Genomic DNA, 17,738 nt, shown 5'->3' with positions numbered 1-17,738 from the left:
GAAAACTTCCTTAACGTGGGAGAGGAATTAGTCAATCAAGTCCAGGAAGCACATTGAGTACCATACAGGATAAACCCAAAGAGAAACACGCTGAGACACATACTAATCCAACTATCAAAAATTAAATACAAAGAAAAAATATTAAAAGCAGCAAGGGAAAAGCAACAAATAACATACAAGGGAATCCCCATAAGGTATGGGGATATGGGGATATACGTATGCATACAGCTGATTCCCTCTGTTATACAGCAGAAACTAACACAACACTGTAAAGCAATTGTACTCTAATAAAGATGTTAAAAAAACAAAGATTTCAAATGTGACATTCATGAGATTTAAATATAAAATATGCAATTAAGAGTGAGTTCTCAGTCACTAAATAATCTTCTAAAACCACAATTATGGTCCTATCATTTAAAAATAAAGAATATATAGCTTATAGGAGAAAATATATTTTTAAAAACAGTAACTCCAGAAACCTAAAATAGCAACACAAGTTGTTTTAAAGAATATATGATTTTCTAATAGTGAACTGAAATTTCTTAATAATCACTTTTTATATAAAAGGACTTCTTTTCATTGCTTCAAGACACTAAGTGGATACAAAAATTATTAAAAGGAAGATTCAATATTCAACAGATTTTCCCATCTCTCAAAAGTATAATCTGGGGCTTCCCTGGTGGCGCAGTGGTTGAGAGTCCGCCTGCCGATGCAGGGGACACGGGTTCGTGCCCCGGTCTGGGAAGATCCCACATGCCGCGGAGCGGCTGGGCCCGTGAGCCATGGCCGCTGAGCCTGCGCGTCCGGAGCCTGTGCTCCACAACGGGGGAGGCCACAACAGTGAGAGGCGCGCATACAGCAAAAAAAAAAAAAAAAAAAGTATAATCTGAAACTCATTTCTCTCATTTTCTTTTTACTGTATCCTAAAATTACATTTTGCCTCTTCTTCCTCTACTTGAGTACCTTAGTATAGCTCCAGAAGTACTCAACATCTCTCCTTATATTTCACATACTTTCTGAGCCCTGCATTAAAAGACAGTATCTAGTTTGGTTTGTTCAGAATCCTGTTGGTTCTTTGTAAATCAAAGTTCCCTCATCTATAGCATTCCCTCCTTTAGAAATAATTAGGATGTGATACAATGAGTTAAATAACAGTATTATTATCCTGAATCATAAACACAGAGCATGGTAGACATTTATGAGGCTAATTTATAACTTTTAATGGTTCCTCAAAGGATACTGAAGACTTACAGAGTAGGTTATTTTCAAACAGGATCTATTCTTTTAACAGAATTTCTTACCTTAAGTGTTTGTTCAGTTTTTTCAAAACTAGTTTGAAAACTGGGTCCATTCTTATCAGCCTAAAAAAAACAAAAAAAAGAAAGAAAAAAAAAGTTCTAAAGAAGGAATTAAGACCAAAGTAAATGAATCATTTACTTATAATCTGTACTTAATTTATTTATATTTAGTTATAACTATTTTTAAATACATTATATATTTAATTTTATTATCATTATTATAAAGTTACATCCAAATCTATTTATTTATCGTAAGAGTAAAATCTTGTCCTCCTCTTCAAACAGAGGAGAGCATGGCATCATTCACTTTTGGGAAACTGCAGCTAGGGATCAGAATGATAAACTCTGAGGGTTAGAAGGTTTAAAGGTAGTCTAGCCCATCTATCACCTAATGTTTAAATACCTTTAGAAAGTCTTCAGCAAGTCTATTTTAGGATATCTCCAGTGAAAGAAACCTCATTTTCTTAGAAATCCAAACTTTAGAGAAGTTTGATTTAATGAGGTCTTCACACTGAATCAAAAATCTGTCTCCTGGGACTTCCCTGGTGGTCCAGTGGGTAAGACTCTGTGCTCCCAATGCAGGGGGCCCGGGTTCAATGCCTGGTCGGGGAACTAGATCCCACATGCATGCCGCAACTAAAGATCCCACATGCCGAAATGAAGATCCTGCGTGCCACAACTAAGACCCGGTGCAGCCAAAAAAAATAAAATAAATAATCAATCGATAAATAAATACATATTTTTTAAAATCTATCTCCTATCATAATAACCAATTGGTTCAAGTTATGTCCCTTGGGAACATACACAGTAAATTCAAAGTTTTACCTCCTGTGAGAAGCCTTCTGGCTAGATCAATATCCCTGCCTCCCTGCTCCCATAATGTTTTGTGTTCTTCCTTATTAAAGAATAAACACATTATATATTTTTTGAATTTTATTTTATTTTTTTATACAGCAGGTTCTTATTAGTTATCCATTTTATACACATCAGTGTATACATTCCAATCATAATCTCCCAATTCATCACACCACCCACCCCCTGTCACTTTCCCCCCTTGGCATCCATGAAACAAATTATATTTTAATTGTTGTTTACCTATCTCCCTACTGGTCTACAAATTCCTTGAGAACAAAGAATGTTTTTCATCTCTGTATCCTAACACAACCTGACACAAAAGACGTTCAACAGTTATTGAATAATTAAATAAATCAACTAATCTTGAATGAAGCTGCATACCACCAGTTCATATAACATTCTTCAACATTCTTCATATAACATATTTTTGAGTCCTTCCGAATCCAGGCAATTCTCTTCTGAACCAAATTCAATTTGACTTTATCCCTTTTGATGTAGGATACTTAGCCAAATATCACCTACACATACAATGAATGTAGGTAGGTGAATGTGCCCCAGAAGACAGTAGTAGGACCTACTTTACCCCAGGCTTCCATCTTTGTGGACAAGAAGTGTGACTTTGTAAAATCCTAGTCCTTACTTGAGTGAAAGAGAAAGAGGTGTGCGAATGGAAAGAGAAACAGTAGATATCCCTATGATTCAAACCTATGATACACAAGAGCCTTTAATAATCTACTGTCATCTTTTTCCTGCCAGAGGATAGTTTAGAGTATACAATAAATATATAAACATTCTATGACCCTTACCTTAATGTACTCCGCTTTTAAGAGATCTAATCCAGGTTTGTCAGAAGAGCTAATCAAGTGAAGGGGCTTCTTTTTGGACCCTAGATTAAAGAAAAAGAAAAAAAAAAGTGTTTCAAATAAATTGCTCTTTTTTACATTTGGAATTTCCAACATGTCCTTTTCTTCTTAAAAAATTTTATTAATTAAGCTTTAAAAAACTACCTGCACATATTTTCATGGTTATTAAATATTAAGGTCATCACTGGTAAAGAAATAAGCCAATCCAAATCCTTACCTTACCTCTGACATCCAACTTACTTAAAAACATGCATACTGTATTTATTTTCTCTGATCGTACATCTGTGTTCAAAAGTAATCAAAACTTCTCTAGATATTTTTAAGACCATACGTGCATTCGTAAGGCAGTAGAAGACTACGGGTGTTAAGAATCAGGAAATACGAATTCTAATTCATCTCTACCTTTACCAAAAGCTATTTAACTTCAGTTTTCTCAACTACGTAACAATGAGGTTGAACTAGAAAAACATGTAGTATTCTGTTGAGCTCTAAAATTTCATTCATATTAAAGAAATTTAAATAATTTTCCTTTGTTTAGACTAAGAGAAGGCTTACACAGAAGAGGAAATAGTTTTTTGAAGGGAGGGGAATTGTTAAATTTCTTTAAATTTAAAAACAACAGGTACCACCAGATGTCCTCTATATCCTCATGTACATGTCCCAAGGAACTACCTCCAGAAGCCATGGAGGGATAAGTGATTTATCCACCTTTTATTATTTGCAGTTTTATAACTCCTGTTTCTGAGATATCTCAGAATTTTCCACTGAAATAACCTTCTCTAAAGGAAAAAATAGCCTAGAAAATTTACTATTTGTATTTTTCCCCTTAAGACAATAATGTAAACTCCATCTCTCCACAGTGCTTATAGGAGCTTACTAATACATAAAACATTTTTCTTCTAAGCTGAGGTTAATTTTAGTTAGAGCTGTTTAAAAAATAACAAAAAAATAGGTCTTTATATTTGATTAAAATACTTGGCAAATATTAGGTAACCTTAATTACTGTAGATTCATCCATTCCTTCATTCCTCATCCAATGAGTATACAAGATGTACACTGAAATGCATAAACCATAAAAGCTTCCGAAAGAATTAATTTTATGTCCCACCATTTTCATAACCTGATGCTGCTTCTGATATATGAACACTACTGAATCAAAAGAATAAGAACTTCAATATTATAAGACCAGAGATAAATTCTAGGTTTTGCTATTAGTAAGATGCATGATCTTGAGTAACTCACTTAATCTCCCTTTATTTAACCTTCTTTTGTTTGTAAAATGGGAATAATACTCCCTATATAAAGGGGATTTATATGGACTCTCTGAGTAGATCACAGTAGTTAAGAATACAGACCCTAGGGGCAGATTTCTAGGGTTTTAATCATGGTTCAGTCACTAACTAACTAGCAGTGTGACCTTGGGTAAATTATGTAACCAATTTATGACTTTGTTTCCTCTTGTGTAAGTTGGAGATAATAGCATTGCCTATCTTATAGCATTGTTACAAGGATTAAATGAGTTATTATTTATAAAATGCTTAGAACACTGCTAGCTATTATTTATTATAATTATTACTATATAAATGAATGTGTTTCAGATACTCAAAAGTAATACTAAATCTGTTACTGTCTATTATTTCTAATTTTATGGCTATTACCTTGTATTTCATAGTAATCCAAGCTGATTTTCTTTAAGTAAGTTACCGCAGTTAAATCAAATGTTCTCATTGTAGACTCTGTTCCTAACTGAGTAACATTAAACACTAGAATTGTATCCTCTTCCTTCTGTTGTTTGGTAAATTCCAAAATCACCTAAAACAATCAGGACAGCCAATGAAAGGCAGATAAGTACTTTGAATCATACTTAAAAATACAAAATCCTTCTTCATATATACAGTCATGACCATAGTAGAAATTTTGCTCATACTCTTCTATTACCATCAAGTTATTTACCATGATTGAAAGTTATCATCTTTTTGGGGTTTTGTTTTGTTTTTTTTTTTTTGGTGATATGCGGGGCTCTCACTGTTGTGGCCTCTCCCGCTGCGGAGCACAGGCTCCGGACGCACAGGCTCAGCGGCCATGGCCCACGGGCCCAGCCGCTCCGCGGCATGTGGGATCTTCCCGGACCGGGGTACGAACCCGCGTACCCTGCATCGGCAGGCGGACTCTCAACCACTGCGCCACCAGGGAAGCCCGGAAGTTATCATCTTAAATTCTATTATTGAGAATATAACTACATCTATCTAAAAATCATGATGAAATTTTATATCCTTATTGATTTACCTTTTTAATTTAGTAAAAATAGGCATGTATGAATTCTTCCTGAATATGATTTTTTTTTTTTTTTTTTTTTTTTTGCGGTACGCGGGCCTCTCACCGTAGTGGCCTCTCCCGTTGCGGGGCACAGACTTCCGACGCACAGGCCCAGCGGCCATGGCTCACGGGCCCAGCTGCTCCACGGCATGCAGGATCCTCCCAGACCAGGGCACGAACCCGTGTCCCCTGCATCGTCAGGCGAACTCTCAACCACTGCGCCACCAGGTAAGCCCCTGAATATGATTTTTTAAAATCTTTATCTCAAAACTAAAAGTCATGTCTGGTGATATAAGAATCATCTCCATTAATGTCAAAAAGTATGACAACGACATTTACTATTACACTACTATTCAAATTTATTGTAGAAATGATAGCCAGTATATTTAGCCAATGAAAAATAAAACGTATATGTTGCCATTTTTAAAACATCCAAGTTCTTTGATCTCTGTCAAGAGATGGAGGTCTTTGCCCCACCCCCACAGAATTTGGGCAGGGTTGTGACTGCTTCAATCAACAGAGTACAGGGATTCCCTGGTGGCGCAGTGGTTGGGAGTCCACCTGCCGATGCAGGGGATACCGGTTCGTGGCCTGGTCTGGGAGGATCCCTCATGCCGTGGAGCGGCTGGGCCTGTGAGCCATGGCCGCTGGGCCTGCGCGTCCGGAGCCTGTGCCCCGCAACGGGAGAGGCCATAGCAGTGAGAGGCCCGCATACCGCAAAAAAAAGCCATGAAACTTCCACCTGGGATTTCTCATTCTGGGGGAAGCTAGTTGCCATGTAAAAAGTTCAACTACCCTGAAGCTGCCACGGTCAGGAGGCCGTGAGTTGGTACTGTGGTCAAAAAGTCCCAGCCAACATCCAGCATCAACTGCCAGCCTCCTGAGTGAGCCACGAGGCCCACTGAGAGCTCAGGTCACTGCTACTCTAGTCAAATGTGACTGAAGGCATGTGAAAGACTACATGCAAAAATGACTAAGCTGGGCCCTTCCAGAATTCCTAACCCACAAAACTATTAGCAAGATAAAATAGCTGTTTTGATAAAAATAGTTCTTTTGAACTATCAGATTTTGGGGAAACCTATAAGCCAGGCACAATAACTGGAAAAATATAAATGCTAAAAAAAAAAACAAAAACTAATATTATTAGCAGTGATATAATCATATACCTAAGAAAAATCAGAAGCGTCAACTGAAAAACAGAAACAATAAAACAGTACAGTAAGATATTCAGTACTGAATTGATATACAAAAATAAATTTCAAATAAATCAATGATTTAAATGAAAGCATTAAAATCATAAAATAATAAATAAAATCATGGGTAAATATTTTTGTAATGGAGGATAATTTTCTAAACACACACTAAAACTAGAATATAAAGAAAAAATTAGATTTCACCACAGAAATATTTAAAACTTCGGAATGGCAAAAAAAGGTCAAATTGGGAAAAATATTTCAAACAGCACTATTTTTTCTTAGATGATTTTGATTGTTTATGACTTTAGTTCATTCATTCAATACTCAATAAAATATTTATTGAGCATCATTTTCCATGTATGAGGGTGTGCCAGCCACTAAGAACATCAAAATGACCAGGACAGACAAAGTCCTTGTCTTCAAGAAGCTTACATTCTAGGGAGGATGGGGAAAAGCAAAGGTTGCTATTTTGTGTTGTGTGGTCAGGCCTTTCCAATAAGATGGCATTTCTAAAGGAAGTAAAGAAGCAAGTCATGCAAGAAAAGTTTTCCAGGCAAAGGAAACAGCAAGCACAAAGAATATGCTTTGGTATACAAGAAAGTACAAAAGGCAAGTGTAAGCTCCATGTGGAAGAACTCTGCTTACTGCTGTAGCTCTAGTATCTAAAACAATGCCTGGTACATGACAACACTTGATAAACATTTATGGAAGGAATAAATGAAATATGGCTGAAGCAAAATGAGCAAGGAAGAAGAGAACAGCAGATGAAGCCAAAGAAGTCACATGGTGTGACTTGTAGGCCATGGGAAGAATTTAGCCCTTTATTGTGAGTGAGATGGGAAGCCTGTGTAGGGTTATGAGCAAAGCAATGGCATGAACTGACTTTGCCTTTAAAACAATCACTCTAGGGACTTCCCTGGTGGTCCAGTGGTGAAGAGTCCGCCTTCCAATGCAAGGCACACAGCTCGATCCCTGGTCGGGGAACTGAAATCCCACATGGCATGGGGCAACTAAGACCACATGCCTCAACTAGAAAGAGAAAACCTGCACACCACAACTAGAGAGAAGCCTGCATGCCACAACAAAAGATCCGGCATAACACAACTAAGACCCAATGCAGTCAAAAAGATAAATATTTTTTTAAGAAAAGATTAAAAATAGTATCACTCTAGCTACAGAACAGAGTACATGATGGAAGCAGAGAGACAAGAGGCTACTGCAATAGTCCAATCAAGGTATGATGGTGACATGGACAGTGCAATAGCTGTGGAAGGGAAGAGCAATCATTTGAATACATTTTGAAGGTAAAGTCAAGGGGTTTTCTGATATGTTAGATGGGAGTATGAGAGAAAGACAGAAGTCAAAGAAGTCTAAACATGGAGAACATATCTTTCTTTAAACAAATACCAATAATACTTAGATATAAAGCAGTCAGTAAGAAATACCTCCTTTTTATACCTTTTGTGTTTTATTTCAAAGCAATGCATATTCATTTAAAAATTTTTTAATATATATAAAAGCAAACAGGCAGGAATGAAAAACTATAATCCCACCACACAGAGATGAACACTGTCATTTATTTTAAAAAAAAGTGTGTGTGTATGTGTGTGTTTATTTTCTAAATGGAATCATAATATCCTTGGAATTGTAATCGCTTTTTTTTGCCCCAAATAAAGATATGCGTTGACCATCTCTCGATGTCGATGTTTTCTTTTATTACTACCAGACTTTCAATGGCTGTAAAAGCCGTGTTGCAAATTTAGGTTGTTTACATTTTTCTAAATTATAAACATGACAATAAACTATATTATTTGGCTTAAAAGTTGAAAAATATTAAAGTAAACATGTCACAGAAATTTTCTACAGAAAAGAAAATCCTAACTAAGAGTCTCGAGCTTTTCCAGAATAGATCAGATGTACCACAGATCATACTTGTATCAGTTTTTACAAAATAACATTTCATTTTCTTAGAAGTATATGTGTGTGTGTGTGGGGGGGTGGCAGTAGGGAAGACAGAGTACCACATTTTAAATATACTTAATGTTTGGGTCTAGCATTAGACAGTTTATAAGGACAGCAGTAACAAGAATATATTTGTTTATGGACAAAACAAATATACATACTTCTTTAACTTCAAACTTCAGTAGAAGATTAATGAGCTCCTCATTTGGGGCCTCAGCAACCTTTTTTATGTCTGACCCTTTCATACTTTTACCAGTCTGTGTGTCTCCATCCTCAGCATCAAAATACTCATCATCAGACTCTAAAGGAAGAAGACAATTGACTTGAGAGAATGTCCATCGAAAACTGCATAAAACACTCAAACTGAAATCTCTCAAAAGTAAAATTCATTTATTAGACATAACCTTCATATTCAGAATCAGAATATAGCTTCTTTCTAAGTCCCACAGAGTGACTCAACCTGGCATGGGATAATCATATATAAAATCAAACAGCCCTTCTATTTTCTTCTTCAACACTTCTGATTGTTTTTCACTTTAGTTTATTTATTCAATTTTCAATAAAATATTTACTGGGTATCATCTATCACATATCCATCTGTACCAGCCACTAAGGACACCAGGGTGACCAAGACAGACATTATCCTTGTCCTCATAAAGTTTACATTCTAGTTCAAAATGAAAAAAGATCAGTTAGACCAGAGATAGAAAAAAGAATCAAGTAGAGATCAGGGCAAAAAAAAGCAGCTTATTTAGAATCTTAAACACTGTCAATCACAAAAATACTTTTATTCAAACAAAGAAACTTGGCCTTAAATAAAAATAAATGACTCGAAGTCTCACTGTTGGTTAGTAGCACAACTGGAAATAAAGCCAGTAAACTACTATAACACTTTCACAATTCCTTTATTTTCTGAAAAGTTTATCTCTAGGTTTGGTTTAATAAAGAACATTTTACCTTCCTCCCCTGATTCCACTCCATCTAGCAACAGTGGCGTACCAAGTAGGCCTTTTGTACTAGCTGTTGTTATAGGAATTGAGGATACCTAGAAAATAATACAAAAAGTTTTCTAAACATACTAATTTAGCAGGATTAAATGTACATAAATGAGAGAAATACTGAAAAAGTAATAGAGAATAGAGAGAGATGGAAAGACACATACACAGCACACAAATCTTCCAACAAAGAACGTTATGCAATCAACTAATGGCTGGCTGGAGTTTACTTATTATTAAGACCACCACCTGCATTTACAAGGGCAGAACCATGTATAACTCTAGTAGATAAGTCTACCTATCATTGTGTGGCATTCAGTTGCTGTCTATTACAATATTAATTATACGTCTTTTTGACAGGTCCCTCGAAAATGGTATCGACATTAGTTGGCTCTCAAATTTCATTTCAAAGTAAATGGAAGTCCAACATTTATGTTGTAAAGATCAATTCCAAGTAAAGTGATCTAGAACTTTTCAGTCTAACATATAAGAAAATTTTATAATGATCATTTTATTTTGCAACATTTTAAAGAAGATTTCTATATTTAGCTTTATTTAAAACACATTTCCTAAATTTGAAAAACATTTTTCCTTTCATTTATGTATCTTTCTTTCCGTTATTCCCTATAACAGACTTTCTACCACCACTCCAAAATGAAAATAGGCTACAGTCTTTATTTATTCAATGCCATATGCAGTTCTGTACAGAATCAACCACATTAAACCTCAAAAATGTATCAAATAAAGGAAACTGGCCCTAAACAATACTGAAAAACAAAACAGCTCACAAAAAGATGGAAAAAAATCACCATATATACAAATATAAAGATATTTAGCATTTTTATTATCTCCATTTACCTGTCTCTCTGGAGACTGTGCAGATGATTTCTGTGGCAAGGGTATACTGTTAATCAAATGTAGCATGTCTTTCATCTTCTGATCAGAAATTCTCACGTGCATCAGAGGAAGCCCTCCAGATACTTTAAATCTAAAAACATAATTAATTCAACTATAAGGTATCAAGGTCCAGCTTCTCTATACTATGGAGGTGGGGAAGGGAATGGAGAAGAGACTACATTCTGGGGTCAAAGTTACTTTGGATATGTTTTAATCTAATTATATTAATGCCTCAACATTGCCAGGGAATGGGAAGCTCTATGTAAGCCAAGTTTTGTATCCTTCTTAAGCAGCCAAACCTTAAGTTAACTAATTTTTAGGAAGACATTTTCAAATACAAATTATCTATGTTTTAAAACCTAAAACACTATACATAACATTTCCTGGTATCAAAAATTTCTCATTCTGAACATCAAAGAGTATCTACCCCATCATTCTCTATCCCTTCACCTCCCATTATTTCCTTTCATAGCATTTATCAGCACCTGACATAGCATATGTATACTTGTTTATGTCTCCTCTGGTTAAAATATAAGCTCCATGAGAAGGCTATCTGTTTTACTTACTGCTGAATCACTGTTGTGCTTTCATCAGGTGCTTACATTTCAGCACGTGCTTCTCTTCTGCTTCCCTATTACACCTAACTGCCTGGGTTTGCTTGTCCTAATAACTTTGTGGCAGCTATCTGCTGCTCATAAAGCTCTTTCAGGTTGTTTATCTTTGACTTCCTAACTAAGCTTGAACAGCTCAAGCTGACAGATGCCTAACTACTAAACGAAGAATGATTTTTCTGTATAATGCAACCACTAATGTTCAACAGAGGCCAGTTAGCTGTTCCTACCTCAAAGGATTGAACTTTCTGTGAAAGTACTCTGTAAATTGAAAAGCACTGTAAAAATGTGAGATGCTTCTTTATTATTTCTGAAACATTGCATAAAACTAATATCATCCCAAATAGAGGGACTAGATAAACCCTCCCTACTAAAATAACTAAAAAAATGGACAAAATATGTGAAACAACTGTTTCAAAGACACTGGACATCAGTCAACAAAGGAAAGTTGAAAGATGGGAAACAAATGACTAAAGTTGTACAAATACCCAGTTTACTGACTGAAGAGTTTCAAAATGTGTAGGGTACAGTTAAGCAGCATTTCAAGGAAAATTTGAAGCACTAAATGCCTGTATTAGAAAAGAAGAAAGGTCTCAATTGAATGGTCTCAGCTTCCATCTTAAGAAACTATGAGAGTAAAACAAATGAAACCCAAAGTAAGCAAAACAAAAAAGCAATACTGTATGTGAGAGTGGAAATCAATGAAATAAAAAACAAATACAGTAGAGAAAATATTTGAAACCAAAAGCTGATTCTTTCAGAAGATCAACAAAATTGATAAACCTCTAACCAGACTGATCAGAAAAAAAAGAGAAAAGGTACAAGTTACTAATATCAAGAGTGAGAGAAACAGCAACACTACAAATTCTCCAGGTATTAAAAATGTAAGATGGAAATATTATAAACAATTTTAAAACAATAAACTCAACAACTAAGACATGAAAGACAAACTTTTTCATTGCAATGCAAGCTATCAAAGATCACTCAAAAAATCAGATAATCTGAACAGCCGTATATCTATTAAAGAAATTGAATTTAAGTTAAAGAAACTTAATTAGTAGTTAAAAACCCTCCCCCAAAAAAGAAAACTCCAGGCCCAGGTGGCTTCACGGGTGAATTCTACCAAACATATAAGAAGGAAAAAATACCAATTCTACACAACTTCCCTCTATGAAGCCTGATACATTGATGCCAAAACAAGAAAATAAAAGCACAGATCAATATCCCTCATAAACAGAAATGTAAGGTTTTAAAACTTCATAACAAAATTTTAGCAAGCCAAGTCCAACATTTTAAAAGAATAATACATTACTACTAAAAGAGCTTTATCTAGTAATGCACAATTGGTTTAACCTCCAACTGATAAAGAGTATCAATGAACTAAAGATACACATACGAATAAATCTCTAATCAATTATACTGAATGAAATAAGTCAAAAAAAAAGAATTACAACTCTATGATTTTATTTATATAAAATTCTAGAAAACTCTAACAAACGTTTTGTGTCAGAAAGATCAGTGTTGCCTGGGGATTGAGGGGAGAGGAGTTAGCAGGTAAGGATATGAGGGAGAAAATACAATGGGACACAAGGACTTTTGAGGATGATGGATGTGTTCATTATCTTGACGATGGTGATGGTTTCATAGATAAATACTTACGTCAAAACTTATCAAAATGTACACTTTAAACAAACATAGTGTATTAAACGTCAGTAATACTTCAACAAAGCTGTTTTTAAGAAGGCAGCAGATAATTTCATAATTATCTACTTAAATTCAAAATTCAGTTTCTACTTTCCATTCCCTTAGATTATTCTCAAGATTTTATATGGTTCCATAATCAAAAGAGCCTATAATTTTTGAAGATTTTATATTTCAATATTGAACCTTGAATTCGATCCATTCAAAAACAGGGATAACCAACTTTCACAAAATGTAAAAGCCCAAGTACTTCTGAAATAAGAGAGGTGATACATAATTCAAATAAACATTTCCTTAAAAATGTATTTCTGCTGTAAGATAATCATTATTTTTTTCTGTCCTTCAGAAATCTAGCTTTGCTTTCTTAAAATTCAGTAACTGATGCAGATATATTTCACCTTGTTGATTTTATAATATAAAGGAAACTCATACATTACCTAGCCATTCTAATGTCTTTTTCCACCATTGCCTTGGCCAACTCAACGTGAATATCCATGGGTTGCAATATATGCATAGTTGATGGATGCTGAAATCGACACTTTTTCCAGTTTTCATCTTAAAAAAATTTTTTTAATTAAATGACTAGTTTTTATTTATTAATTAGTTTTAGATTATCAGATTTTCTATGGAAAAGTAACCTATTAGAAAATAATTAACAAATATATTCAATGATGACTTTTACTTCTTTCAACATACAAGCTAAATGACCTATATTTTTTAACACAGATTGACAAAAGTCAAAGACTATGATATAAAAATAATTTTAAACATTTATTTGAAGAATGTTTTCTAATAACATCTTACATTTTAAAGCAAACAGGGAAAAAAACCTAAGAATTTACTGCCTTGATTCCAGAATTAGAGATCAAGGTTGGGGAGTTGCCATGAAAAAAGGAAAAAACAGGGAAAGAAAGACAAGAAAAATAGAGGTTTTCTGGGGGTCCTAAGTGCAATAATTCTAAAGCAAAAATGAGTTTTATCAAGCAAGATTTTACGACAAAATCTTCCAAATAAGAAGGTTCCAAAGACAGACTTCCAATAACTGAAAGAACTCTACACAGATCTTAACTGATGGCAATGAATGAACATCTTTTATTGCTTATAATTCAAACAATTATTATTAAGTACATACAAAAGAAAAGGCAGCTTTAATGGTCTGTATAGGTATTTCTCTTCAAGGAATTAATAGGCTCAATCTATAAAACTAAGTAGAGCATTATATATTTACGTTTTAATAAATCTCATTACTCCCACTATAGTATACACTCTGCACACAGAAACTATGTCCTTTCCTTCAGTGACCTACCACAGAGTGATATACTCAAGGATACTTTGCAAATACTTATTATTGCTTCTAGAAACTAAAGAAATACAGAGAACCAACAATCTTCATTTAAGCAGTAGAAACCACCAAAGCTTTTGGAAAATAATTAAATTCACTACTTTTCGGGTTTAAAGACTATATCCATACTTCTCAGGTATCTACAAAAGTAAAAAACATACTACCACTCAAATAAAGACTAGGCTAATAGTAAAATATTTAAAAATAAAGGCAGCAAGGGAAAACAACATTGAGACATCCCAAACACACTGGGACAGAGGAACATAAGCCAACTGCAACTTCTATTCCATATTCTGGGCAGTTTTATGTCACTTTAAAAAAAAACAGGCAATGACTGGACTTAGATTCAAATGGTACTAAGTACCCTAAGATGAACAGCCACATCTCTGTAATTGTGACAAAGATTTTCACTGATGGGCTCCTATTTGGTTCCCTTAAGTGACCAACAGTATATGTGTTCAAAATGTTATCAGGGTTGATATACACGTAAACATGCGTATCTATTTACCAATGCTACTCAACATAATTTCAAGATCCTGAAAACTGAGCAACAGTTTACCTGCTCTTGCAAAGAGTAGTTGCACACTTTTTATTTCCACATCAAACTTGTCATATGCCTTATCCATTATTTCTTCCAGAGATGAATTACTAGTCTTCTGCAAACCCTGATCTTTACTGTTAAGCTGAAATGGAGAAAAACCTTCAATTTTTTTAACAGAAAAATCTTTATATCAACATACTTTAGTTGTGTTTTCTTAAAGCCTAAATAAAATTAAAACATTGCCCTTAATGAATTCATATTTTGCTTAATTTTCTAATAATTATTAGCAAATATTTTATTAGGAATATACCATTTCAGCATACATCTCTATTACATTTGGGTAACAGGTGCGCAGCACATTTATTTTATTTTATTTTTTGCGGTACATGGGCCTCTCACTGTTGTGGCCTCTCCCACTGTGGAGCACAGGCTCCGGACGCGCAGGCCCAGCGGCCATGGCTCACGGGCCCAGCCGCTCTGTGGCACGCGGGATACTCCCGGACCGGGGCACGAACCCGCGCCCCCTGCATCGGCAGGCGGACTCTCAACCACTGCGCCACCAGGGAAGCCCCTCAGCACATTCAAATTAATGACAAGATGAGTTACACAGCTGTCTATCTCAAATAACCCGTCTAGACATGCGACTCTTCCTGGCTCTCAGGAGTTGTCACCACTTGTGGCTCAAGCTTCCCTACCAGCTATCCTAAACTCTTCACCATGAAACAGAAGGTTTTATTCCTTCCTCTCCCCACTATATAACTAGAATAATTAGGCCATTAGAATTCAGCTCCAATCTCGATTTGCTTTTCCCTCTTCCTAAAGGAAACAAGGATCAATTCAGGACTACATTTTTTGAAATCTTCAGTTTTTCTCAGAAGATTGGATTTCTAGGAGGTTCAACACCAAACCCTTACAGTTCTCATGCTCTCGTACTCATCAACTCTTAGTTGATGTCAGTGATTTAACAAACATATATTCATATCTGTATAATTTTCTATTCTCAAGACATATAAATTAACAAAGAAAACTATGTAATTAGATTCTGGAAACCTAGGAGTGCTTGAAAACTAGGAGTGCTTCTCTCTAATTAGGAAAAGACAGCAGTAAGCCAGTCCTCAATGTCAAATCATCCACCATTTCAGAAAATGTTAGCTGTTGTTTTTTTAATAGCGGTAAGATACATACAAACTACACAATCTAAGCTAGGCTTGACAAAATGCTAACAAGAAATAAGTCTAGGTTTAGTTTAAGTGAACTCTGAGGGAAAAACAGCATACTGTCAGACAGCTAGCTGCTAAAGTGAGCAAAAATGAGCAGACAGAAATGCATATACACCTACCTGAAATGTACCAAAATCTAAGATGAGAAGATCTGACTTTTCATGGTGGAAACCTGTCTGTGGAACTATTAGATACGAGGGCTTCAGATTTATCCTTAAATCAAGAACTTTTCGGGTTTCAATAATATGTGTAAGTCCTAAAAGAAGAAAAAGAAATGATGAAAGATTATGCAGTCAATTTGAAATATGTAATCATATTATTAACAACGAGAATAAGAAGATCACTTGAAAAGTATGTTGGAGAAGTTCTTTTCACAGATTAGATTCTCCATTCAGCATGTAAGGTGAAATTGCATATGGTCAATGAGAAACAATCATATTGCATAATATAATAAACCCAACACAGCTAGTATTTTAGCCAGAGATAGAAAAATTCATTATTTCTTTAGTTAAGTAACCATATACAGTAGGTGGCTTAAGATTAGAGGCCATAATGCACAAAAGTATGTATCTTTAAAACTCGATTCACACACAGTACGGTGAACAGTCGCTTAAGAACTGAGACAGGGATGTTTTCCAGCTCAAGTTCACTCTGCAGCACAGGTTCCTGAAGGTAACAGCAGACAGAATCACCTGTGCCCCATATTATTCTCTTTCTCACCCCGTCTGGCAGTTATATTTGACAAAAAAACTACCTACACTATTTTAAACATAGTATTTACATTAGAACAGCAAAAAACTTTGAGAGTTTAGATGACATTTATGCAAATTCTTTACCTGCAGCTGTTCTCTCTTTAATTTCTTCCAGCTTCATCAATGTAGCTGATGTTATTTGCTCAAGATCTAATCCCCTATTTGACTGAAAGAATTCAACCACTGCATTGATGGTTTTCTGTAAAATCATTTAAAATATAAACAAGTTATACAGAGTACTTTCTATATTACAAAATTTAAAGTTTCAGTTTAATTCTAATCAACTCTGGCTCTGAACTGAGGTGGTACCTCCAAAGACAATCTACCCTACTACATCTCCCTCTGGAGTGAAAGGGAACCTGAAAAATGGTATAGCCCACTTCACCTTATTGGAAAGGCAACAAATGTGTGCATATCGTTAAGGTGACCCTAAGTATGTTCTACGGTATCCCATTGATGTAGCAATGGGGCATTACTTCTAGACTTAGCCTCCAGATTAGAAGGTGAAACTCCACCTCTCTATACTGCAACTGGATTCTCCTGCACTTTGACGTTTAGAAAGAAAATAAGAAAGCTGTTCAGTCCTTACTTACACCCAAAACTTGAACTTAAATTCAGACATTTTGCAAGAAAGAATGAGTTCTGGGCATTGGATGTAAAATGGTGTGAATGTACTTAACCCTACTGAACTATACACTTAAAAAATGGCTAAGATGGGAAATTATGTTCTATGTATTTTACCACAATTTAAATTTTTTTTAATTTAAAAAAAAAATCACAGAATACAGTAAGTTCTGCCTCCCACCCACACTGTGAATTTACTTCTAAACTGTACAGTAAAAATAAGTCAGGGATCTCAATGACAGAGTGGGGCCAACCTACAAGTGATGGAACGAGTGATGCTCAAGATGAGTTAAGAGAGTCTGAATAAAGATGGAGCTACAGATACAGAACTGGAGCCAGCATTTTCAACAGCAAAGAAATGGCAATGATTTTTTCTCACGTGAACAGTATCTAAAATTCTTTCATTTGCTGCTAAAGCTTTTTAAATTGGTTCCAAACATTGAAGAGAAAGGGAAAATAAGCAAAAAGAAACTGGGGTAGGAAACTGGTGTGTAGTTATTTGTGAGTAGTTAGCCAGTATAATAAACACAGACTTCTTTAAGGGTATATTACTTTTTTAAAAAAT

General features: G+C 35.1%; 1 protein-coding gene across 4 annotated transcripts in view; it reads right to left on the bottom strand.

The window, feature by feature from the left end:
- Positions 1-17,738, bottom strand: part of VPS13C (vacuolar protein sorting 13 homolog C) — a 175,498-nt gene that overhangs the window by 90,163 nt on the left and 67,597 nt on the right. For all 4 annotated transcript variants that reach the window (XM_060294174.2, XM_070044905.1, XM_060294175.1 and 1 more), the window contains 10 exons: positions 16,634-16,748; positions 15,917-16,053; positions 14,596-14,719; positions 13,132-13,249; positions 10,344-10,473; positions 9,448-9,535; positions 8,652-8,791; positions 4,675-4,828; positions 2,960-3,039; positions 1,302-1,361 (listed from right to left, as the gene is read on the bottom strand). In XM_060294174.2, coding sequence (XP_060150157.1) covers positions 1,302-1,361; positions 2,960-3,039; positions 4,675-4,828; positions 8,652-8,791; positions 9,448-9,535; positions 10,344-10,473; positions 13,132-13,249; positions 14,596-14,719; positions 15,917-16,053; positions 16,634-16,748 — 1,146 coding nt within the window. The remainder of the gene's footprint in view (positions 1-1,301; positions 1,362-2,959; positions 3,040-4,674; positions 4,829-8,651; positions 8,792-9,447; positions 9,536-10,343; positions 10,474-13,131; positions 13,250-14,595; positions 14,720-15,916; positions 16,054-16,633; positions 16,749-17,738) is intronic.

Source organism: Globicephala melas, chromosome 2 (genome assembly GCF_963455315.2).
Source record: "Globicephala melas chromosome 2, mGloMel1.2, whole genome shotgun sequence".
Classification (NCBI taxonomy): domain Eukaryota; kingdom Metazoa; phylum Chordata; class Mammalia; order Artiodactyla; family Delphinidae; genus Globicephala; species Globicephala melas.
The sequence above is the reverse complement of the archived record's forward strand: the minus strand, read 5'-3'. Positions and strand labels throughout refer to the sequence as shown.